Source organism: Chlorocebus sabaeus, chromosome 5 (genome assembly GCF_047675955.1).
Source record: "Chlorocebus sabaeus isolate Y175 chromosome 5, mChlSab1.0.hap1, whole genome shotgun sequence".
Taxonomy (NCBI): domain Eukaryota; kingdom Metazoa; phylum Chordata; class Mammalia; order Primates; family Cercopithecidae; genus Chlorocebus; species Chlorocebus sabaeus.
This window is the reverse complement of record NC_132908.1, coordinates 85,401,196-85,424,496: the sequence shown is the minus strand read 5'-3', so window position 1 is coordinate 85,424,496 and position 23,301 is coordinate 85,401,196. Positions and strand designations below refer to the sequence as shown.

The window sequence follows — 23,301 nt, the reverse complement described above, 5'->3', positions numbered from 1 at the left end:
ATCCTGGCTGCAAGGGAGGTGTAGAGTCGACTGCTTGAAAATTGTTGTTTGTTTGTGTTTGTGTTTGTTTTTCAGATGGAGCTTCACTCTTGTTGCCCAGGCTGGAGTGCAATGGCACAGTCTCGACTCACTGCAACCTCTGCCTCCTGGGTTCAAGTGATTCTCCTGCCTCAGCCTCCTGAGTAGCTGGGATTACAGGCATGCACCACCACGCACAGCTAATTTTGTAGTTTTAGCTGAGATGGGGTTTTGCCATGTTGGCCAGGCTGGTCTCGAACTTGTGACCTCAGGTGATCCTCCCACTTTGGCCTCCCAAAGTGCTGGGATTACAGGCACAAGCCACTGCACCCAGCCTGAAAATTGTTTTAACCATGTACATATTTCTTAAAATTGTCTATCATGGTAAAAATACATAATATAAATGTACCTTTTAAATCATTTTTAAGTGTCCAAATTAGAGGCATTAAGCATGTTTACAATGTTGTATAACCACTACTATTTCCAGAACCTTTTCATCACCCCAAAGACAAACTCTGCCACCATTAAACAATAGCTATCCACTTCCCCCTCTGGCCTGGTAACTACCTTCTGCTCTCTGGCTCCATAGACATTTCACATACGCAGAGCTACACGGTGCCTTCCCTCTGTGCCTGGCTCTCTTCCGTCCATGTCCTGTGCTCAAGGTCCAGCCCCATGCTGGCGTGGTGGCTCACACCTGTGATCCAGCACCTTGGGAGGCCAAGGCAGGAGGATCGCTTGAGTCTGGGAGTTTGAGACCAGACTGGGCAACATAGCAAGACCCCATCTCTATGGGAAAAAAAAATTAGCAGGGTGTGGCGGTGCATGCCTGTAGTTCCAGTTACTTGGGAGGCTGAGGTGGGAGGCTTCCTTGAGCCTGAGAGTTCCAGATTACAGTGAGCCATGATTGTACCACTGCACTCTAGCCTGGTAGCTTGGGTGACAGAGCAGGCCCCTGTGTCTCACACACACAGAGAAGTTCATCCCCTTGTAGCGCACACATCAGAGTTTCATTTCTTTTTATGGACAAATAATATCAGATTGTATGAACAGACCACATTTCATTTCTATACTCCATTAACAGACTCTGGAGTTGTTTCCTCTTAAAATTATTATTTATTTATTTATTTTTGAGACGGAGTCTCGCTCTGTCGCCCAGGCTGGAGTGCAATGGCGCGGTCTTGGCTCACTGCAACCTCTGCCTCCTGGGATCAAGTGATTCTCCTGCCTCAGCCTTCTGAGTAGTTGGAACTACAAGCATGTGCTACCACGCCTGGCTAATTTTTGTATTTTTAGTAGAGACGGGGTTTCACTATGTTGGCCAGGCTGGTCTTGAAACCCTAACCTCAAATGATCCACCCACCTTGGCCTCCCAAAGTGCTGGGGTTGCAGGTGTGAGCCACAGTGCCCGGCCAAAATTATTATTATTTTTGAGACAGAGTCTTGCTCTGTTGCCCAGGCCGGAGTGCAGTGGCATCATCACTACTCACTGCAGCCACCACCTCCTGGGCTCTAGAGATCCTCCTACCTCAGCCTCCTAAGTAGCTGGGGCCACAGGAAGCACCACCACATCTGGCTAATTTTTTTTTTTTTTTTTTTTTTGAGACAGAGTCTCATTCTGTCACCCACGCTGGAGTGCAATGGCGCGGCCTTGGCTCACTGCAACCTCTGCCTCCCGGGTTCAAGCAATTCTCCTGCCTCAGCCTCCAGAGTAGCTGGGATTACAGGCATCTGCTGCCACGCCTGGCTAATTTTTGTATTTTTAGTAGAGACAGGGTTTCACCATGTTGGCCAGGCTGGTCTCGAACTCCTGACCTCGCGATCTACCCACCTTAGCCTCCCAAAATGCTGGGATTACAGGCATGAGCCACAGTGCCTGGCTGGCATGCCTGGCTAATTTTTATTTTTTGTAGAGATGGGGTCTTGCTGTGTTGTCCAGGCTGGTCTCCAACTCCTGGCCACAAGACATCCTCCTGCCTCAGCCCCCCAAACTGTTGGGATCACAGGCGTGAGCCACCACACCCAGCCTGAAATTAAATTTTAAGTATAGACAAGTAGTGATGACTATATTATCATTGGGGAAAACGTTACAACCTGCGTGACAAAGCCTAAAGTCCCTCTGACCCCTCTTGCCCTGGCTTTTCCTCTCTCCCAAGGGGACCTGACCATTGTTGCTCTCCCAAGAGTAAATCACTGGCCAGGTGTGGTGGCTCCCAGCAGTTTGGGAGGTCGAGGTGGGTGGATCATTTGAGTTCAGGAGTTCAAGACCTGGCCAAGATTTTGAAACCCCATCTCTACTAAAAATACAAAAGTTGGCCAGGTGTGGTGGCACATGTCTGTAATCCCAGCTACTTGGGAGGTTGAGGCAGGAGAATCACTTGAACTCGGGAGGCAGAGGATGCAGTGAGCTGAGATTGCTCCACTGCACTCCAGCCTGGACAACAGTGGGAGACTTTGTCTCAAAAAAATACAATAAAATAAAAAATAAATCACTGTTTTAAACAGCGACAAAAATAAAAAGCAACAACAAGTTGAGAAAGGGCTCCCAGCTGTGGGGCAGTGGGACAGGAGTGACTTTGGACTTGGAATCTGGAAAGCTGGGTGCAACGGCTGGTCTATTCCTTTGGCAAATGGTTATCCCGCTTTGGCCCTCAGCATCCTCTTCTGCAACAGGAATTGAGTTTGAACACGGTCCAAATTCCTGAACAGGCAGTGGACTGGGCACAGGCATGCTCCCCTGCCCCTGCCCGCCCCACCTCTCCCTGGCTGGCAAACAGAGATCTTTTTCAGTGTCTTTGTCTCCATTTTGCTAATTTTGTTTTGTGAATAAGTGAATTATGTATGAAGCAAAATATTAAAACAGCACCAAAGGGTATAGGTGAAGACCAGGTATCCCTCCCACCCCAAGTGGGTAAGCATGGACCTCAGTGTGCCTGATTGCTTTTCCCAATTGTAACACTGTAACTTAGCAATTGTTCCTCCTTGATACCAGAGCGATTGCAGGATTCTAACTGCTGCTACACAGTAACATTGTATCTTAGCAATTGCTCCACACCGATACAAAACACACAGCCGGATTCTCTTTTTAATCTGCTGTGTAGCCCTCCACTGCCAGACACACTATGGTTTGACAGGCTCCTGTGAGGGGAGAGTTTTTTCTACTTTTGCTACTTTAACAGTTCTAGGACACATATATCCTCCACCTTTGCAAGTCCATCTGTAGGGCAAGCTCCCAGACTTCCCCACCTCTGCAGCAACTTTTCAAAGCCTGAGCAGAGGGTTAGACTTGGAGAGAAAGTAAATCAGCCTTCTTTGAGAGGTAGTCTGGCTCACTGCAAGCTCCGCCTGCTGGGTTCACACCATTCTCCTGCCTCAGCCTCCCTAGTAGCTGGGACTACAGGCGCCTGCCCCCACGCCCGGCTAATTTTTGTATTTTTAGTAGAGACGGGGGTTTCATTGTGTTGGCCAGGATGGTCTCGATCTCCTGACCTCGTGATCCACCCGCCTCGGCCTCCCAAAGTGTGGGGATTACAGGCATGAGCCACCACGCCTGGCCTAAATCAGCCTTTAAACAGTAGACTTCCCATGAAAATCTCCATTTCTTTTTTTTTTTTTTTTTTTTTTTTTTTTTTTTTTTTTCTTTTTTAATGGAGTTTCGCTCTTGTCACTCAGGCTGGAGTGCAGCAGCATGATCTTGGCTCACCGCAACCTCCACCTCCTAGGTTCAAGCGATTTTCCTGCCTCAGCCTCCTGAATAGCTGGGATTACAGGTGTGCGCCACAAAGCCTGGCTAATTTTTGTATTTTTAGTAGAGACAGGGTTTCACCGTGTTGGCCAGGCTGGTCTCCAACTCCTAACCTCAAGTGATCTCCCCCCCACCCTACCCCTTTGCCTCAGCCCTCCAAAGTGCTGGGATTACAGGCCTGGGCCACTGCCCTGCTCCCTTTTTTTTTTTTTCTTTTTGAGCTGGAGAGTGTGGGCTTGTGTTGGGCTCTTATGAGTTGCCAGTGCCTTGACGCTCAGTGGCCACAGTCCCCCAAGCCTTACTCACTCCCTTACGCAGCTGAGTTTGGGAGCCACGGACGGAGCCCAGTTGTGTAGAGCCCTTCCCCCTCTTCCTTGCTGTGCCCACATCAAGGGCAGACGAAGGCCAAACTGAGGTGGCCTGGGTGAGCGTCCCGAACACCCCGGACTCAGACCCCACCTCTCTGTGGCAGGGCGCCGCGGCAGCAGGTGCACAGGCCGTGGCTCTCACTCTCACCGTCTCACGCCAGAGCGACCCCGGCAAAGCCGCGCGCGGCGGCGGGCCTGGCTGGGAGCGGCCCCGGAGCCCCCTTCCGACCAATGCGGATCGCGGCACTGCTGGGACGCGAGCATCCCGCGTGCTCCCTCCGGGACCACGAGGCCCGGCCGCCGCGGGAGCTCCGAGCCTCCCCATGGTCCCCAGGGGGCGCTGCGAGCTCGCGCCTCGGGGCGCAAAGCGAAAGTCGCCGGGGCACGCGGGGTGCAGTTGCGCGTGGGGCGCTGCCTGGGGGAGCCAGAGGCCCCGGGACCCCTTATGGAGAGCCCGGGCCCCAGCCCCGGCCTGCCCGGCGAGAAGCGCCCCTGCCCACCCCCGCGCACGCTGGGAGCCGCGGGGCCAAGGCTGCGGGAGGGGAGGGGTCCGCTCCGGGCCAGCGCCGGTCGGGGGTCTCCAGGGCCCCACGCACTAGGGCAGGCCGGAGGGGGGACGGGCCGCGCGGGACGGCGGAGGGGGTGCCTGGGCGCGCCTGGCCGTCGGGGAAGCGCGGAGGCGGGCACGCCAGGGAGGGCGGGCGGGGGCCGAGCTTATAAAGGCCCGCGGGGCGGGGAAGGCGGGAGCCGCCGTCCGGCCCAGCTCGGCCCCAGTGAGCCGAGCGCTGCGCTCCGCCGAGGGGCAGGGCGGACGCCTGAGCGAGCGCGGGCCTGGGACGTCGGCACCGGCGGGGCGGCCCGAGGAGGAGAAGGAAGAGGAGAAGGCGGCGCGGGGGTCCCCGCGGGTCAGCCATGGCGCGCCGGTCCCGGGGCCCCCACACCGCCCCATAGCGCCGCGGCGTCCGCACGGTCCGGGCCGGGCCCTGGGCCCTCCAGCCATGGAACCGCACGTGCTCGGCGCGGTCCTGTACTGGCTGCTGCTGCCCTGCGCGCTGCTGGCGGGTGAGTGGGGGGCGGGCGCCGGGGGACAGTGGGAGGGGGCTGCGTCTCGGCTCCCCACGGCCTGGACACCGGACGACGCCGGCCGGGGCGAGGGCTGCGGGCGGGCGCGGAGATTCCCAGGGACGCGCGACCCGGGCGCCCGCATTCCTGAAGCATGAGCGCGGCAGGCGGCGGCGGGGCTCCTGTCCCAGGGCCGGACTGGAAGGGCGGCGGCGGGTGGGGGAGACGGCACCGCGTGCCCACGGGGGAGGTCGAGCGAGCGCCCGGGATAGCGCGGCTGGCGTTTCCCCCGGGGCGCTGCGGAGAGGGGGCCGCCGGGCGAGGCGGTGTTTGCCCCGGTGGGAAGGGCTGGAGCGGTGGTGGGGGGAGCACGAATCTCTTTTTCTCTTTCGTGTTTAAAAAAAAAAAAGCGCAAAGTTGCATCAGGACTTCCTGACAGGCTGGGAGAAGGCGGGCTTCCTGCCTGGAGCTGTTTAATTTGGAGCTTCCCGGGGCCCAGCCCCGTTCACCACTGCACCCCCCTCTGCCGGACTGAGGCGGTCCCACACTTTGGAAAAAAATAGTGTGGGTTCCTCCCTGGTCCTCCCTTGCCCTACTGGGCTCAGTTTCGCAGGGGCGGGGTCCGGCCTCTGCCCTGGTCTGGGGGAGTGGGCACCCCCGAAGGCTGCGGCCTGGTGTCAGGGCGGAGCAGGGGTCCCCAGTCCTGGCATCTGTGTTCCCTGCTTGCCGGGCAGTGGTTTCCCTTTCGCGAACCCCCCCGCTCCCGGGTGGCCTGGTGCTCCACGGCCTGGCACCCCACCCCTTCCCTGACCCTGGCCTACCCAGGACCCAGGGCCCGCGCCCTCTGCCCGGGGCTCCCCACGTGTGACTGAGCTGGGAAGCAGTCAGATGAAATTAACCCACGGACAAGTGGGATGGTTTGCATTGGGAGTCCTCCATGGACCCGGCAGGTGGGGCGTTTTGATTCTAAAAGCCCTTCCAGAGCCCTTGCCTGGCTCCAGGTGGGAGCTCCCCCAGCGTTAGCGTTGGGGATCTAGGGCCGCCTGCGTGAGGCTCCCGGACAGACTACGTTTTGATCGGTGGCACGGAAAGGTGGTGAAACTTGGGGACGATTTTCTAGACAGGAATCAATGAAAACCATTGAGCCTGGAGAGGAGAGGTTTTGAGCGACTCTCTTCAGTGCGGTCAGCCCTGTGTGAACTGGGCAGCCTGGGACCTGCTCCCAGTGTGGGGTCAGAAGCCGTAAACAGGGCCCGGCTGTGTTCCTTCCTGTGCCTTAAAAACAAGCAGGACAGCCGGGCACAGAGGCAGAGTCTGGAGCTGACAGGCCTTGGAGAGGGAAACAGGAAAGCTTCTGAAACGTCCCGTTCACACCGATCGTTCCATTTCCTCTTGTGTCTGAGAGTGGGGGTCCTTCCTGCAGGGAATGCCCCCTTCAGACGGTGACTGCTCCTTGGGCAGAGTTGGCAATGTTTTTCTTTAAAAGACCAGATGGTAAATATTTTTATGTCACAACATCATCATCTTCTGGTATTTTTCCGGCCAGTAAAAAATGTAAAAGCTGTCCTTAGTTCATGGGCTGTACCTAAACAGGTGTTGAGCAGACTCTGTGGCAGATGTGGTTTGCTGCCCCCTGGGCACTGGTCAGGGGGCCTGGGTTCTGCCTTCTCGATTGCTGTCCTCGTGGGGGATCTGGGGGAGGGATCACCGTTCTTGCTTTTGGCCTCCTTGGGGAGGATGGGGAGGTAGCCCAGGGGTGCTCACCCCAGGCCACATGTCAGAGTCTCCTGTGAAACTTTTAAAGAATAATGATGACTGACTCTGTAAGGTACTTTCTGTAAACCTAAAACTGGCCCCAAATGAAGTCTATTAATTTGAAAGGTGCTGAAGCCCAGGCCATACCCCACAGTGATTCTGTGTCTGGGGATGGGGCGTGGGGCCTGGGCCTCAGTGTTTTCTCTCAGGGGCCTGGGGCGGGGGGTGGATGTGGAGCTGGCCAAGAGCCCTGCCTGCCTGCTGGCTGGGACTCCTGAGTCAGGGTCTCTGGCCCTGGGGTGTGGGCAGCACCAGACGGACTGGCAATGTGCAGGTTCTGCTGGCCTGGCCGGAGGTGGGACACTGGCTTTGCTGTCTTTGGAGTGCCCCCTCCCTCTCTGGTGAGCTTTGGCTGGAAGCAGTTAGTTCTATGGTGTTTTGGAAATGAATGAGGCCTTCAGAAGGCATTAGTCAGTGTGTGCCTGTGCTGGCTCACACAGTGCCTGGTGAGGGTTTGAGTCATCCTGGGGTGCCCTGGCCCCCACGCCCTCCCACTCCAGTGCAGGATCATTACCCAAAAATCCAGCAGGGAGCTGCCCCCACCCACAGGGAGCAGAGGCCTCCTTCAGCAGTCTCACCTGTTCCTGGAGCCTTGAGGGATCAGGGCCCATCTCTTCTAGAGAGATGTCAGGGCAGGGCCAGGTGCAATGGCTCACGTCTGTAATCTCAGAGTGTCAGGAGGCCAAGGTGGGAGGATTGCTTGAGCCTAGCCATTCGAGAGCAGCCTGGGCGATGCAGAGATCCCCATCTCTACGAAAAATATTTAAAAATTAACTGGGCGTGTTGGTGGTGCACCTGTAGTCCCAGCTACTCAGGAGGCCAAGGTGGGAGGATCGTTTGAGTCGAGAAGGTGGAGGTACAGTGAGCCACGATTGCATCACTGCACTCCAGCCTGGGTGACAGACCCTGTCTCAAAAAAAAAAAAAAAAAAAGGCAGGACATTTGTGATTCTGGTAGAACAGGACTGCACCTCTGCTTCTGTCTGCGGGAAATCTAGACAGGGCTGTGGAAAGCCAGGTGGTGAGAGAGGAGCCACTGTGTCACGGACTGTGGGACACCCACGTGGGCTGACAATATGGCTTCTGCTTTTCAGGGTGCCTCGTGGCACAGCCTAGGGGCACACCCATGGCCGGCAAGCTGGGCGTCGCCTCCTTCAGGCTGATTGTCACTGAGAAGTGTCACCAGTTAGCATGGGGGATGCTTCCTCCTTTTTCAGACCATTGTCACCATCAGAGTCTCACCACCCCTGGGAGGCAGCCAAGAAGGGGTCTTGTTCTGCCTCTGGGATGAGAACATAGAGGCCTGGGGAACAGCAGGCACTTGGCTCACAGTCACTCAGCAGTGCGGAGCCGCCAAGCCCAGCATGGCCGAGTCACCCCTCGGAGGCCTGTGCTGGGGTCTCAGGACCTGCACAGAACCCTGGCCTGTCCCATCCAAGGGTGCTGGGAACAGCATGGCCGTAGCAGAGTAGGATGGGGGCTGCTTTCCTCTGTAGCTTGGGGGCCCCTTCTGAGCATCAGTTCCCTGGCATGGCAGAGGGGCACGCTGTGTCTCCATGCTGGGCCTGGAGGCTGGATGAGTCAGCGGGAGGGCGTGGGGCCTGGCTGACTGCACCGAGGGCTGCAGGTGTGTGCGCGCACATGTGTGTGCATTTGGGGAAGGGGCCGGGGACTGCCCAGGAGCTGAGGATGGGTCACAGCGGGTGGCCGTCCCACAGTGGGTCACTGGTGCCCAGGACACAGGGAGCTCCAGCCCCAGCTGCCAGGGTCCCACAGAGAGGAAGTGTCCTCTGGGGGCGGGCGGGGGTGCACAGTCTCTGATCCTGGCCCCAAGGCGGCTTCCTGGGCGGTGTCTCTCCTGTGCTGACTCTGCAGTGCGTTTGCTTTCAGTGCTCAAAGATGAAGGGGAACCACCGTGGGTCTTATTAGGCCTTGCCGGCCTAATCTGCCCTCTGCAGCCCACTCCTGAGATGGGGCCACCGTGGTCTCCAGGGTCCTGTGAGAGCCGCATCTCGCAGGAAGCCATTCCTGGCCTCTCTGGCCTCAGAAATCCCCTTTTCAATTCAACAAAATGTTAGTCTTCTCTTTAGCTATTTTAGAAATAGACAATCAGACTTTTTTTTTTTTCTTTCTTCTTCAAGACAGAGGCTCACTCTGTTGCCCAGGCTGGAGTGTAGTGGCATGATTTTGGCTCACTGCAACTTCAGCCTCCAGGGCTCAAGCCATCCTCCTGCTTCAGCCTCCTGAGTAGCTGGGATTACAGGTGTGTACCACCATACCTAATTTTTGGATTTTTAGTAGAGATGGGGTTTCACCACATTGGCCAGGCTGGCCTTGAACTCCTGACCTTAAGTGATCTGCCCGCCTCAGCCTCCGAAAGCGCTGGGGTTACAGGCATGAGCCACGGCACCCAGCTGACAATTAGACTTTTGCCTTTGTTTATATATGCTTTTTCTTCTGGTTCCAGAAGCAAGTTTGCCCTTCCTTGTGGTAGAGAATCCTAGCTCACGGAGCAGTTTAGAAGCCAGCACCGCATCCCACACACACATCTGGCACGGACGGACCTTTGCTGGGTGTCTGTCCTGTGTTCTTCTGAAAGGCAAGCTGTTCCCAGCCAGCCCCTGCCCTGCTCTGCCTTAGTCTGCCTAGAGGCCTGAGTCTCCCGGGTAACTGTGAGGCGGGACCCCCCTTCCCCCAACCCCGCCCACATCCTCCGCATCTGCCTTCTGTCCTGCTCTTGACCTTTGAGCTCCCCCGTCGGCCTCAGGGTGCGGCTGTTGAGCCTACTTTTTGGATTAGGACTCTGGGGTGAGGGAAGTTAATTCACACACCCAAGATCACACTGGTGGGAAGTGACAGGCCCGGGGCGAAGGCTTCTCCGCTCCTTGGCAGTTGAGTCCCACACTTACTGGCAGAGGCATCTGAAGAGGACTTGGGGTACAGGGTCACTGGGAGGACGGGGGCAGGTGGAGGTGTGGCTGACCTGGTGGTGGCTCGTGGGCAGCAGCAGACTCTGTCTTGCTCTGAATGTGCGGGGCCCTCACCCGCTTCTCTGGGTCTGGGTTTCCTCCCCTGTAAGTGACACCATAAAAGCTTCACAGCCACTTCCAAGTCTCAGGTCTCTCGGGCTTTGGATCTCACACTCAGGCTGGGTGGGAGCAGGGGTGGGACACCTCTCCCCACTGGAAGGCTCAGAATTCGTCGCACAGTCATGGGCCAGGAGACCGGGAACGTGGGCTTTCCCAGCTGCGCTGCGTGCCGCGGTGGCCACGGTAGGCGGGGGTCCGTCGGGCCTCCATGAAGCTGAGGGGAAGGAGCTGCTCACCACCTGGTCCCAGAGCACACACGGCAGTTCCCAGGAGCACAGAGGCTCCTTGGGACCTGTGGGGCCGTCGGCCTCCCTCAAGCTGCACACGCAGCATGTCCCCAGGGGCGTCTGCAGCCCGGCCCCCCCCCACTGCAGATTCCCGACCACTCAGATTCATTCATGTATCCTCTCACGCAGGTCCTGTGGGACAGAGCTCTGGGCAGCAGCCAGAAGTCCAAGTTCTGATTCAGGGCCAGTGGAGGTGGGTGTGCGGGGTGGGGCTGGAGCTCCCTGCTCTCCCTCCCAAGCTAGTCAGGAAAGGAGGCTGTGGGCCCCGCACTGTTCTGGATGCACCGTTGCTGTTTATTCACGAAGCGCAGTGCTGAGCACAGGCAAAGAAAGAAAAGTGCCAGGAAAATGGGCCCCCCCCCCCGAACGCCACCCAAAACAGGGTCCCTCGCCAGGCGCGGTGGCTCACACCTGTAATCCCAGCACTTTGGGAGGCCGAGGCACCTGAGGTCAGGAGTTCAAGAGCAGCCTGACCAACATGGCAAAATCCATCTCAGCTAAAAATACAAAAATTAGCTGGGCGTGGTGGGGCGCACCTGTAATCCCAGCTACTCAGGAGGCTGAGACAGGAGAATCGCTTGAACCCAGAAGGTGGAGGTTGCAGCAAGCTGAGATTGCGCCACTGCACTCCAGCCTGGGGGACAGAGCGAGCCTCTGTCTCAAAAAAAAAAAAAAAAAAAATGAAGGTGTAAATCAGATTACATTGCCTTTTTAACCCTTTGAACCTCTGTCCTCCCTTGTTCCCAGCGGGAGGCCCCTGGTGGATGCACCATGCACCCCACCTGCACCTGCTCTCTGGGTTTCTCTCCCAGCTGGAACGGCCGCTTCCCCCGGTGCCTTCCTTGCGCCACAGCCTTGTGCCTCGGCGGCTGCTGGATGCCTGAGTATGTGGGTGGTTCCCAGTGCGTGGGATGGCGCACGAGCCTCACGCCCTTCTGTGTGGGGTCACACACCCACCGCAGGCCGTATTTTTGCTCACGTTCATGTTTCTCCATGGTGGACGCTGGGTTGCAGGGACCCTTCCTGTGTGCGGGTGAGGATCTGGGCAGCTTCTGGTGCCAGGCCCATGGGGACGTTGACCGTCTCGGGTGCCAGTGCTGAAGCGTGCAGTGGACGGCTGTCCTGCCGGGCACTGCCAGGGCCCCTTAGGCCGACGTGCATGGCCACCCGATTCCCCGCCGTTGTCTCAGGAGCCTTTGCTGAGTGGGGTGGATCAATTTTTCGGGTGTGTTTTAATAGCATAATTACAGGGAGTATTTCAGGCTCCCTCTGACGGGCCGGCAGGGTTTGGCTGCCGGCTGTTTACCAGGCTCCAATCTGCACACTATTTTTCTGTGGGTATATATAGCTGGGGCTGCTTCTCCTTCCTCAGGTTCAGGCTAAAGAGGGACAGCGGCTGCCTCAGCCACCCCCTGTGGTTTCCTTTGCCTGTGGATGGGCGGCTAAAATGGGCCCAGGAAGAGTCAAGAACAAGGCCGGCTCTGGGTGCCACAGCTCCACCCCCAAAAGCAGGAAGGGGGCTCGGGCCATGCCCATCTGTGAGCCCCACCGGTCCGGGAGCGGCCTCAGGCAGGGGAGTCCTGGACCCCGCGGTGCCTGGGTGTGTTTGTCCACCCTCCCTCCTGTGTGTCTAGAAGCCTCCAGCCTCGGGAATAATGAAACTCAACTGTGACTTCAACAGATTCCTGGGCCCGAGGGAGCTCCCGGAGGCCTGTGGCTGTGGCTAGACCTGGAGGGCCATGCGAGAGGGACAGATGCGGGTTTGGGGAGGCTGCCTGCCCGGGAGGGGCCTCGAAAGAGGGGACAGGCGTGGGTTTGGGGCTGCCTGCCCGGGAAGGCCTTAAGAACCCCAGGTCTGGTCTTGGTCTCACTCACCTCCTGGACCCTCCAAGGCCTGCGGTTTGCAATCTGTTGGCTGGGACCCCCACTATCTGCCTCTACGCAGGCTCAGCCACCATGCGGCCCTCGCTCCCTCACTTACTTGATTTCTATTGTTAAAGCACCGTTTGAAACAACCCATTATTAAAGCAACATGAAAGGGAGTTTTGAAAGGGGAAGCCATCGTCCATCCCACTGCCCCTGCCTCAGCAGGGATCTGCTTTTCCTTTCCTGTCTGTGGGCCAGTGGCAATAAGGACCCCACAACGGGCGGCCTGCAAGGCTCTGCTCCAGCCTCCGCTTTCTCCCTCCGTGGTGGGTGCACACCCTTGTGCTTTTCCTAAAAGAGCAGGTCCGCCAGGCATGGTGGCTCACACCTATAATCCCAGCACTTTGGGAGGCCGAGGTGGGCGGATCCCGAGGCCAGGAGTTCAAGACCAGCCTGGCCAACATGGCAAAACCCTGTCTCTACTAAAAATACAAAAATTAGCCGGCCATGGTGGCAGGCATCTGTAATCCCGCTACTCGGGAGGCTGAGGCAGGAGAATTGCTTGAATTCGGGAGGCGGAGGTTGCAGTGAGCTGAGATCAGCCACTGCACTCCAGCCTGGGCAACAAGAGTGAAACTCCATCTTAAAAAAAAAAAAAAAGCCAGGCGCGGTGGCTCAAGCCTGTAATCCCAGCACTTTGGGAGGCCGAGGCGGGTGGATCACGAGGTCAGGAGATCGAGACCATCCTGGCTAACATGGTGAAACCCCGTCTCTACTAAAAATACAAAAAACTAGCCGGGTGTGGTGGCGGGCGCCTGTAGTCCCAGCTACTCGGAGGCTGAGGCGGGAGAATGGCGTGAACCCGGGAGGCGGAGCTTGCAGTGAGCCGAGATCGCGCCACTGCACTCCAGCCTGGGCGACACAGCGAGACTCCGTCTAAAAAAAAAAAAAAAAGAAGAAAATCAGGACACCTCAGCCTGGTGCGGGCCCTTCCCTCCTTCTAGTCCCTGCCAAGAAGTGAGTGGGCCCAGATCTCCTGCCGGGCGGGGAATGAGCACATACATTCCCCTCTTGGGACAGGCAGCAGCAGCAGCAGCAGCAGCAGCAGCCGCAGCCCTGTTGCACACACGAGGACGAGGACGTGCAGGCTCAGGGTCCATGGGTGGCAGAGAGACTGTCAGCACTGGACTGGCCCGCCCCAAGCCAGGGTCTGGCCCCACAGTCCCGTCCCCAAGCCCTTGCCCTTCTGTGGTCAGTCCCGTCTGCTAAGTCCCCTGCTCTGCCTCCGGTGTGTGGTCCCCCAGTTCCCTCCTGTGCTCGTTCCTTGGTAACCTCCCATGGCTTCGCCTCCGCAGATGCCCTGAGCACACACCCTCTCCCCTTCCTCCCCTCCCAGATGTGCATACAGGAGCTGCTCAAAGGCTGGGGCAGCCAGCAGGGCCCCTCCAAGGGAAGCTGGGCCCCGGGCAATGCCCTGAGCTGCCAGGTCCCGGCACTGCGTCTTGTCCCTTCTATGCACCACGGTGTGGGATCCCAGGTCCCGGGTGGCACATGTTTAATCTGAAAGGAAGCTGCCCCTGCGCTCCCCAGCTTGTAGCCCGTGGGCCTGGCTCTGAGGCATCGACTGCCCCACGGCCTGTGCTGCACGTGCTGGGGCCAGGCTCTGGCTCTGGCTGATGCCTCCCGTGGCTTTAATCTGCATGATCTGGGTGCTTAACAACGGTCTTTGCCTCTGCCTGTGCATTGCCTTCTGAGGAGTCTCCTCAAGTCTCCCAGCTGTTTAAACGACTTTCTCTTTTGACCTGTTGGTGCCGTCAGCCAACCTCCTGCCTGCACTCTCCCTACCCTTGGCTGCCACTCCTGTGCTGCCCTTTGTGGTGTCTTTTCTTTTCTCTCTTTTTTTTTTTTTTTTTTTGACAGAGTCTCACTCTGTCACCCAGGCTAGAATGCAGTGGCATGATCTTGGCTCACTGCACCCTCTGCCTCCCGGGTTCAAGCAATTCTCCTGCCTCAGCCTTCCGAGGAGCTGGGATTACAGGTGCTTGCCACCACACCCAGCTAATTTTTGTATTGTTAGTAGAGACAGGGTTTTGCTATTTTGGCCACGCTGGTCTCAAACTCCTGACCTCAGGTGATCTGCCCACCTTGGCTACCCAAAGTGCTGAGATTACAGGCATGAGCCACCGCGCCCAGCCCCGGCCATGTGTTTTTAAGAGCAGGCATTTCATTCAGATGAAGCCTGGACACTCTTGGGGGGCTCTGGTCAGGGGCTCTGCCTGCCACTGAACGTCCTCTCCCTGCGTGGGTGGCCGTGGCATCCGGACTGCACTGGGCCCTGTTCTGCCTAGGTCCTGGCCACTGGGTCTGTCCTGGTGTCCTCTCTGCCTTGTGCAGGCACCTCTGCCTCCTGCTCCAGCCTGTCTGTCAGGGTCAGGGACACCCCTCTGCCATGCTCCGGAGCCCCTGGTCCCCTCACTCCCTTACATCCTGGGTGTCACGTGCATAGCCGGGAGTCTGTCGTCTTCATTGTCTGGGCCGGGGCCTCCCTGGGTGTCTGCTGGATGGAGGGGGTTCCTCTGGGTCCCTGCAAAGTGAGCCCGCCTCCCAGCACCGCCCTGTCGTTACATAGCGACTGTCTTTGTGCCTGTTTTTCCTTCCTTTGACTGGTTCCCCTGGGATTAATTCCCAGGCCTTGCATTACCATCTCCCAATGCCTGGGTGGTTTCAGCACCCAAGAGCCTGTGCTGAGGCATCTTAGACCGTGTGGGCACCACTCGCTTCTGTGCAGGCAGCTCCGGGGTGCCTTGTTTCTTGTGGAATCCTCCAGGGAGCCCCGTGTACCCCAAGAGTGCTCTCCCCAGCCACTTGGCATGAGACAAGTGGTTCCTTTGCCCTTGGGCCCCATCCTTGTCTGGTCAGTCCTTCATCATGGGGTCAGCGTGGGATTGCCGGCTTCCTTTTCGGGCTTCCTGGGACCCCACTCAGACCTGCAGCTGGGCCAGCAATGCCCACCTGTTTCTCCTCCAAGCGGTGTGCAGAGGCGCCTGGGCCACTGCTGGGGACTCTGGCACCCAGGAGTGAGTCTCCTTGACCCCAAGCTGTCCTGACTATCACGGTTGGGACCTGTATTTCCCCTTCAGCACCCATGGGTGTCTTTCTCCAGTTTATATGATGATTTTTATTTACTTATTGAGACAGAGTCTCGCTCTGTCGCCCAAGCTGGAGTGCCATGGCATGATCTCGACTCACCACAAACTCCGCCTCCTGGGTTCAAGCGATTCTCATGCCTCAGCCTCCTGAGTAGCTGGGATTACAGTCACGTGCCACCATGCTGGACCTCTAGTTTATATGATGACAGCCAGGTCAGGGAGTCACCGGGTGTTGCCGTCCTGTGGGTGGGAAGGGGGCGCAGGCAGAGGCCGGCAGGAGGTGACAGTGATGAACTCAGCGTGCCGCTCAGGCCACGCCCACCCAGCCTTGCCTGTGACTTGTTCCTGTAGTGTTGGGAGCCGCATCCTAGACCTTATCGCTGGGCACAGACCTTCCCAGCCAGGGCAGAGGGAGGCCCGGAGGGGCCCCAATCTCTGAAGGTCAGCAGTGTGCGGGGAGGAGGCTTGAGGTGCTGAAGGGACTTGGGGGACCTACAGGGAGGTGCTGGTGGTCAGGGATGGTGGCACCTGACTTTGGGCAGGTCCAGAAGTGCCCAGAGCAAACTCCGGTGGGGCCCTGCAGTGGGGGGCTGGGGTCGAGTGACCCTCTTCCCAAGACCACCCAGGAGGACACCAGGTGCAGGGAGGCCGGACCCCTCTCCCCCAACCTGTCAGCCTTTCCCTATCAGACCCTGTCCCTAGGAGAGGGGGGCCTCAGGCGTGGCCTTGAGCCCCCAGGGTTTTTTTTCGGGGAAGCGCCAGCCGCTGTCTTCACCCTTCCCCTAGTGAGGCCAGGCTGTGCAGCGCCACGTGGAGGCCGTCTGCGCTGCACCCGTCAGTCGCCTGGCTTCCTGCCGACCCTCAGCCCCCGTCCACCTCTGGTCTCGGACAAAGCCCCTCTCCCTGCCCACCTCCTCCCTGGCCCCCACGCTGGGTGGGCAGGCCTCTGTGGTTTCTATTCGGGGGTCCCTCGTGGGCTCCCCACTCTTGGAGGGCCGTCCTGTCTCGGGCCTCCCCTCTACTCAGATCCCCTGAGCGAGGGCCCAGGCTTGAGGCCAGGAGTTACTGGGGGGCCCGAGGGGGAGGCTCAGCCTGAATCAATGAGACCCAGGAGGGACGAGGCACGTGGACCCGGGGGCTGGCGGGAGCCACTGGTGACAGATGGAGGAGTAATTGCTGCTTACAGAGCACAGTGAGCCTGAGCTCCCGGGAGTGCCAGAAGCTTCTGGGTGGGGACAGACAGGCTGCCTCACATTCCAGAGGCTGACAGAGTCTTCCAGGCACCCCTGGGGCCATCTGGAAGCCATGTGCCTCTACCCACATGTCCCGTGGGCGTATGTAGGGGAGGCTGGCCCTGCCGTGGCCCACTCCAGCCTGTGGCCCATCTCAGCCTGCGGCCTCAGGAGCTCGCACCTTTGCAAGACGGTGACATGAAGGCTGAGCCAGGGCTGCTGCGGGGCATCCCCCTTAGAGAATGGGTAGGAGGGGGCACAGGCCTTTTTTTTTTTTTTTTTTTTTTTTTTTGAGACAGAGTCTCACTCTTTGGCCAGGCTGGAGTGGAGTGGCACGATCTCAGCTCACTGCAATCTTCGCCTTCCAGGTTCAAGTGATTCTCCTGCCTCAGCCTCCCGAGTAGCTGAGACTACAGGTGCCCGCCACCACGCCCGGCTAATTTTTGCATTTTTATTTTATTTTATTTTATTTTTTTTTGAGATGGAGTCTGGCTCTGTCGCCCAGGCTGGAGTGCAGTGGCCGGATCTCAGCTCACTGCAAGCTCCGCCTCCTGGGTTTACGCCATTCTCCTGCCTCAGCCTCCCGAGTAGCTGGGACTACAGGCGCCCGCCACCTCGCCCGGCTAGTTTTTTGTATTTTTTAGTAGAGACGGGGTTTCACCGTGTTCGCCAGGATGGTCTTGATCTCCTGACCTTGTGATCCGCCCGTCTCGGCCTCCCAAAGTGCTGGGATTACAGGCTTGAGCCACCGCGCCCAGCCAATTTTTGCATTTTTAGTAAAGACAGGGTTTTACCATGTTGTCCAGGATGGTCTTGATCTCTTGACCTTGTGATCCGCCCGCCTCAGCCTCCCAAAGCGCTGGGATTACAGGCGTGAGCCACCGCACCCTGCCAGGCATGGGCCTTTTTATGGGGGAGGAAGCTGTGCCCGCTGCCAGACTCTGGCTGTCTGGCCCACCTGCCTGTGGACTGGGTTCTGCAGGGGCGGCGTGAGCAAGGGCCAGCAGGCTTCCAGGGCCCTCAGCTCCAGCGTGGCTGTTGGTTATTGGCACCTGGGCCTCATGTCCACACGGAAAGTGGAAAGTACATTCCCAGCTGGTGGCTAAGCCACAGGAGCCCACTTCGCCGTCCCAACCCCCGGCTCACTCGCTGCCATGAGATGTCTGGGATTCCGGGCCCTCCTTCCCATCTCGGACACAGACTTGGGACTTCAGTGCTGGACACAGGTGCTGGATCTAGGGTCTCAATGGCACCAGGGATGGTCATTCTGACAGCCATGCCAGGGTCTCAGGAGGGCCTGGGGCCTCAGGTGGATGGGCATTGGCTCTGCTGGTGTTACCACTGCAACCTTGTCCCACCCGGCGCCTCCCTATGGCCCTGCTCTGACTGGGCTGAGGGGGACACCCATAGCTGGCTTGGGGCCTCCGCTGGACACTGTCACAGGGCACTTGTAGAGTGGCCCTGCTGGAGTTCAGGTTTGGGTGCCTGTGGCCCCTAAGCCCAGCAGCTGGGTGAGCCATGGGGAGCCGAGCCCCTAGTCAATAAAGCTGCGTGCTCCTCCCTGCCTGCTGGGCTTGGGGCCTGCAGGGCAAGGGAGGCGGTGGGATGGGAGCCCCGCCTGGCCTGGTTTCTTGTTTTCGCCGCGACCCCAGCTCTGTACAGCCAGATGTGGCTCCCAGTCCTAGCTCTGCTGCTGAGCACCGCTGGGCTGGTGGTTGGGTAAATCTCGCAGCCTCTCTGAGCCTCCAGCACTTCATCTTTAAGAGTGGGACTGGCCTGGTCCTCCCAAGTGGGGTTACTGGGTGCAGGGTTCCTACAAGGCTGGGCCTGGTGCCAGCAGCGGTTGCTCTGTCTGTGGGGCCCTTCACACGGTTGATTTTTATCTCCCTGTGAGATTGGCGCCTGCCCTGCTCTGCCTCACGGCTCTGGCTCTCAGGGACCAGGACGACCTGCCAGGTGACAGGGGCGGAAGGACTTCACAACACGTAGCAGGATGTGAGGGGGTGGAGCCACTCCGCCCAGGCCCCGCCTGCAGATGAGAGGCCCGAGAGCCTCTTAATCACCTGCGCTCAGGGCGTGTGAGGACAGGCAGTCCTTCCAGTGCCATGCACCAGATCCCTGTAGTAAGGAGCTCCTCACCCAAGCCCCCAGGGCATGTCAGGGGTCTCCCAGGTGAGGACGTGAGGCCCAGAGACTCTGGTGGTGGCTGGTGTTGCCTACGGCGGGGCCGTGCAGGGCCCAGTGGAGGACGCCTGGCCCGGACCTGGCTGCTCCGTGGGAACCGTGGGGCGTGCTCAGGGTGACTTGGCACGACTGGGCTGCCGGCTGGCCTGGCTGAGTCACTGGCAGTGAAGGCACCAGGTGGTGGACATGCTGGGCAGCTGGCAGGAGAGCACCCCCACCCAGGACCATGTCCAGGCCGAGGGGGAAGGGAGCAGCCCAGGCAGGCACCGCCCATGCTGGGGCCCCTGCGCTAACGGCCGCCTCTCCTGATGGACTGCAGTTCTGGAGCTGCCCCTGAGGAGAACGCCCTGCCCAGTGTCCTGGCAGAATTTCAACTTAGACACTCCCAGGGTCGGTGGGCTCGACCTCTTGAGGCAGCGAGCTGCCGCCAGGCCAGGGCTGGGAGTGAGAAGCAGTGAGACTTCCCCCGCCCCGCACTCCACCGTGCCATCCTCGGAACAGCCCGGCCAGGCAGCCACTGACGTCCCCCCCACCCCACAGACAGGAACTGCAGGCTCCTAAAGGTCAAGCCAGCTCCCAGGTCCACAGCCAGAAAGTGATGCAGGCGGGGCCGGCTTGGGGGCAGCTGTGACCGGGTCACGGGGGGAGCGGGCTGTGCGCAGGCATCAGGCTGAGAGGTCTCGGGGATGCGTCCTGGGAGCTGCGTGCCGGGCCGTCCCGTGGGGCTGCCTGCAGGCCTCCTCTGGCTTTGGCAGGTTCTGTCCCCACAGACCGAGGCTCAGGAAGACCGGATTGTGCCCTCTCTGCCTCGAGAGAGGGTGAGGAGGGGCTGCAGCTTGCGGGCAGCGAGGATACCCTGGGAGGTATCAGTCCTCCTCCCCAGGGACGGGCTATGCATCAACAGTCCCTCGCTTCCTCTCTTGGGGGCAGAGGCCTGGGGGTCCGGAGCCTCCAGGTTGGAGTAGATTAGCAAGGCCTCAGAACCCCCCACTGCCCCACCATCTGGCATTGGAAGGGGTATGACCCCCTAGGGGATCTCTTTACCGCACTCTGCCCCATGCCCGCCTCTGTCCCTCTAACCTGCGCAGGAGCAGGCCAGCGCTGAGCTAGCAGAGGCGACTTGAGGCCTGTCCTGGTCCCGCCCACCCTGGCCCCTTCCTGTTTCCCACCACGCTCCGCCCACCAGAGCTACATGTTCTGTTTGAGCCTTAGCCCCAGATCTGACCCAGGTCCTTGGAGGCAGGCAGTGACAGCCAGGCCTGGGGTCCTCTCCCTGCTGTTGACTGGAGACTGCAGGTCCCCAGGCTTCGCCCTGACCCTCAGGAATGGAGCCGGCCAACATGAGGTGGGACTCCGGTCAGGCGCAGTGGTAGGAGAGGAGGCGGGGCCGGTCCCACAGCTCCCTCGTTGCTGAGGCGTTCCGCAGGTCTGTCTTCATGTTGGTAGGGAAAATGCAAGGATGCTGTAGTCTGGGCATCCCAGTTCCCAAGTCTGAAATCCAAACCTAAGTGAAATACAATTTCAGACCTGACTTCATGCGCCAGGTCACAGTCAAAAGCCAGAACTGACTGGGCGTGGTGGCTCACGCCTGTAATCCCACCACTTTGGGAGGACATGGCGGGAGGATCACAAGGCCAGGAGTTCGAGAGCAGCCTGGGTAACACGGTGAGACCCCTGTCACTATTTACACAAATAAAATTACGTGACTGCCTTTACGGTATGTGTATGAGGTATATATTGAAATGTAAATAGAATTTTGTGTTGAGTCCCGTCCACAAGATATTTCATTATGTATGTGCAGATATTCCGAAATCCAGAAAAATCCCAAACTGGAAATATTTCTGGCCTCTTTGGATGAGGGGCCCTCACCCTGCATAGCAAGAGTGAGTGCCGGTGCTGCTGTGTCCTAGCACATCTCAGTGTGTGGCCTTTGCAGTGAATAGGGCTGGTGTCCTCACTGTACAGATGAGGAAACTGAGGCCCAGCTTGCTTTGCCAAAGTGGAGCTGGCCCCTGCCATGGCTATTCTGGCTCCAAATCCCAGGGTCTGCAGCCACAATGCTACTGTGCCCAGGACTGGGCCCTGCAGCTTGTGGTGTCGCTGGCCTGCCCATTGTGGGCAGCGCCCCCCACCCCCCCACACAGACTGGCCGAGGCCTAGAAGGGAGCAGGGCCTGGCTGAGGCTGCAGGGGTGGAGACAGCGAGCCAGCCCCTCGCTGCCAGGAAGGGCACATCCATCCTGGCCTCTCCCCAGGGAGGAGGGAGGAGTGGCTGAGAGGGAAGCGCTCTTGCCCTGTGGACGAGCTCCTGCCACAGAGACTAGGGAGCCCCCGCCCACAGGCCGCTTGTCAGGGCCACCCGGGACCCCCTCGAGGTCGGCTGCTCGCTCTGCTGTTAGGAATTGGATTAGCTTTCCATAAAAACAGGATGTGGTGGGTGAGAGGGCAGAGTGTGTCCGTCTTTCTCGCTCCCCCTTTTCCAGGAACTGAGCACATGCATAACCAGGCTTTAGCCAGGACCGTCCAGTCCCCTCCCCACCCCGCAGAGGGAACAACCCACTCTGCTGTTAAGTGGCCACTTAATCAGCTTCTCCTCCTGGCCTGGGGAGCTTCTTGGAGCCGGCCTGCCGTGGTGGGAACAGCTATGGGGACACCCTGCCACAAGGTCCGGGAGCTAAGCTGGGGTGTGGAGGGAGGGGCTGCGAGGCCCAGGCAGTGTGCCAGGCCAAACAAGAGGAGCCCAGCCCCTGCCCCCACCAGCTGGCAGCCCTGGACTGAGGTTGGGCCCGTGAGGTTGGCTGGGCCCTGGCCCCCTCTCCCCAGGACAGGACTGTGGTGACACGTGGTTTTGGGGACTCATGGGTCCCACTTTGCAGTCCTCTGCTTTAGAGGGTCTGGTCCATGGGGTCCCCTCTGGAGGGCCTGGGGTCTGGACCCAGGGAAGGGTGCGGGAGGAGCATGTGCATGAGTCTCGTGCTGTCAGGGAGTCCGGGAAGTGTGCGAGGGCTTGGGCGTTGTGTCAGGGAGTGTGGGTTTTGACCTGCGGTGGTGGGAGCTGGCTTGAGTCCCCTCGATCCCTCAAGGCTCTAGTCCTGAGTCCGGGCTGTAGGGCAGGGCAAGGTGGTCACCCTGAGGTGGAAGGCTCAGTGGAGTTGTTCTGGCCTGGCTCTGCCCCTCCCTGGCTGGGCGGCCTCACTCTGTGACCTGTGGGAACCCTGGTTCCTCTGAGTGGGGACAGCAGTGGCTCTGCCTTCCTAGGTGGCTGAGGGTGACATGGGCTACCCCTGCAAACGCGGGGTCTGACTCAGTGGTCAAGCACACAATGGCCTGGGGCCCTTGGGGTCCTGAGAGAGATGGGAGTGGAGCAGCGGTTTGCAGGGAAGCTGGCGGCTTCCACCCCAGCCAGTCACCTGCAGTAGGGGAGTTCCAAAGCTGACTGAAGCTTCCACCTTGTGGCCGGTCCCCTTTCCTCCCGCCTCAGTCATTCTGGTCTCTGGGGGATCAGGGCTGGGGGGGCTCTGGGTTGTGGGGGGCTGTTTTTATGACTCAAAGCTCTCCCAGCACAGTCCCCTGAGCTCCTTACTCATGGGCAGGGCCTGGCCCAGGGGTCTGAGCACAGCCACAGTCCAGGGATACCCTCGGAGATGGCCCTGGATGGATTCCAGAGCTTGGAAATGGCTGCTTCCTGGAAGGATGTCCCAAAACTCACGAGACTGTTTCCTTCTGGGGAGGGAGAGGAGTGGGGAGATGTATGAGGAGAGTACAGCGGCTCAATCTGGGAAGAAGCTAATCAATCAGGGAAGCCGATGGATGGAGAAGCCTATGGGAAAGCCGTGCGTGGTAGGACACGCGCGTGCAGGCGGAGTAGTTACAGCACGCACAGGTCGACCGTGACCACTGTCACTTGGGTGTCACTTTGTGCTTCTGTGCGTTTTAAAAACTTTCGAAAGTGGAGAAGAGGAAAGTGAATGATCTCTGAGATTTTATGGAAGGGGGAAACTGAGGCCCACTCTAGCCGGTTTGGGCCCAGGGTTCCAGCCTGGGGTGGCCCCGGCCCCCGTGGCCTGAGGGGACTGTCCTGTGGCTCTGAGAGCAGCTGGGGCCGGGTTCCGCGGCTGGTGATCCTGGGCGCCAGCCAGGCAGGATCCATTGATATGTCTGTCTGCCTGTGAAATGGATATTTAAGGAGCTGACGCACGCGATTGTGGGGCTGGCGCGATTGTGGGGCTGGCGCGATTGTGGGGCTGGCGCGATTGTGGGGCTGGCGCGTCTGAAGTTCGCAGGGCGGGCTGGCTGGCAAGAGCCGCTGTTGCAGTCTCGGGTCCACCCAGTGCGCTCAGGTGGGGGTTCTCCGTGGCCGTCCTGGGAAGTTCTCCAGGCCTCGGGCGTCACTCCCCCGCCTACAGCTGATTGGATGAGTCCCTCGTGCCGTCCGCCGATTGGATGAGGCCCTTGTGCCGTCTTTCGATTGGATGAGGCCCTCTTGAT

At 59.1% G+C, this 23,301-nt stretch overlaps 1 protein-coding gene across 3 annotated transcripts in view; it reads left to right on the top strand.

Annotated features, from left to right (window-relative positions):
• The first annotated feature begins 4,865 nt into the window (after positions 1–4,865).
• PIEZO1 (piezo type mechanosensitive ion channel component 1 (Er blood group)) overlaps positions 4,866–23,301 on the top strand; it is a 67,153-nt gene continuing 48,717 nt past the window's right edge. For all 3 annotated transcript variants that reach the window (XM_007994343.3, XM_073015646.1, XM_073015645.1), the window contains exon 1: positions 4,866–5,193. In XM_007994343.3, the coding sequence (XP_007992534.3) occupies positions 5,130–5,193 (64 nt within the window). In that variant the 5' untranslated portion in view covers positions 4,866–5,129. The remainder of the gene's footprint in view (positions 5,194–23,301) is intronic.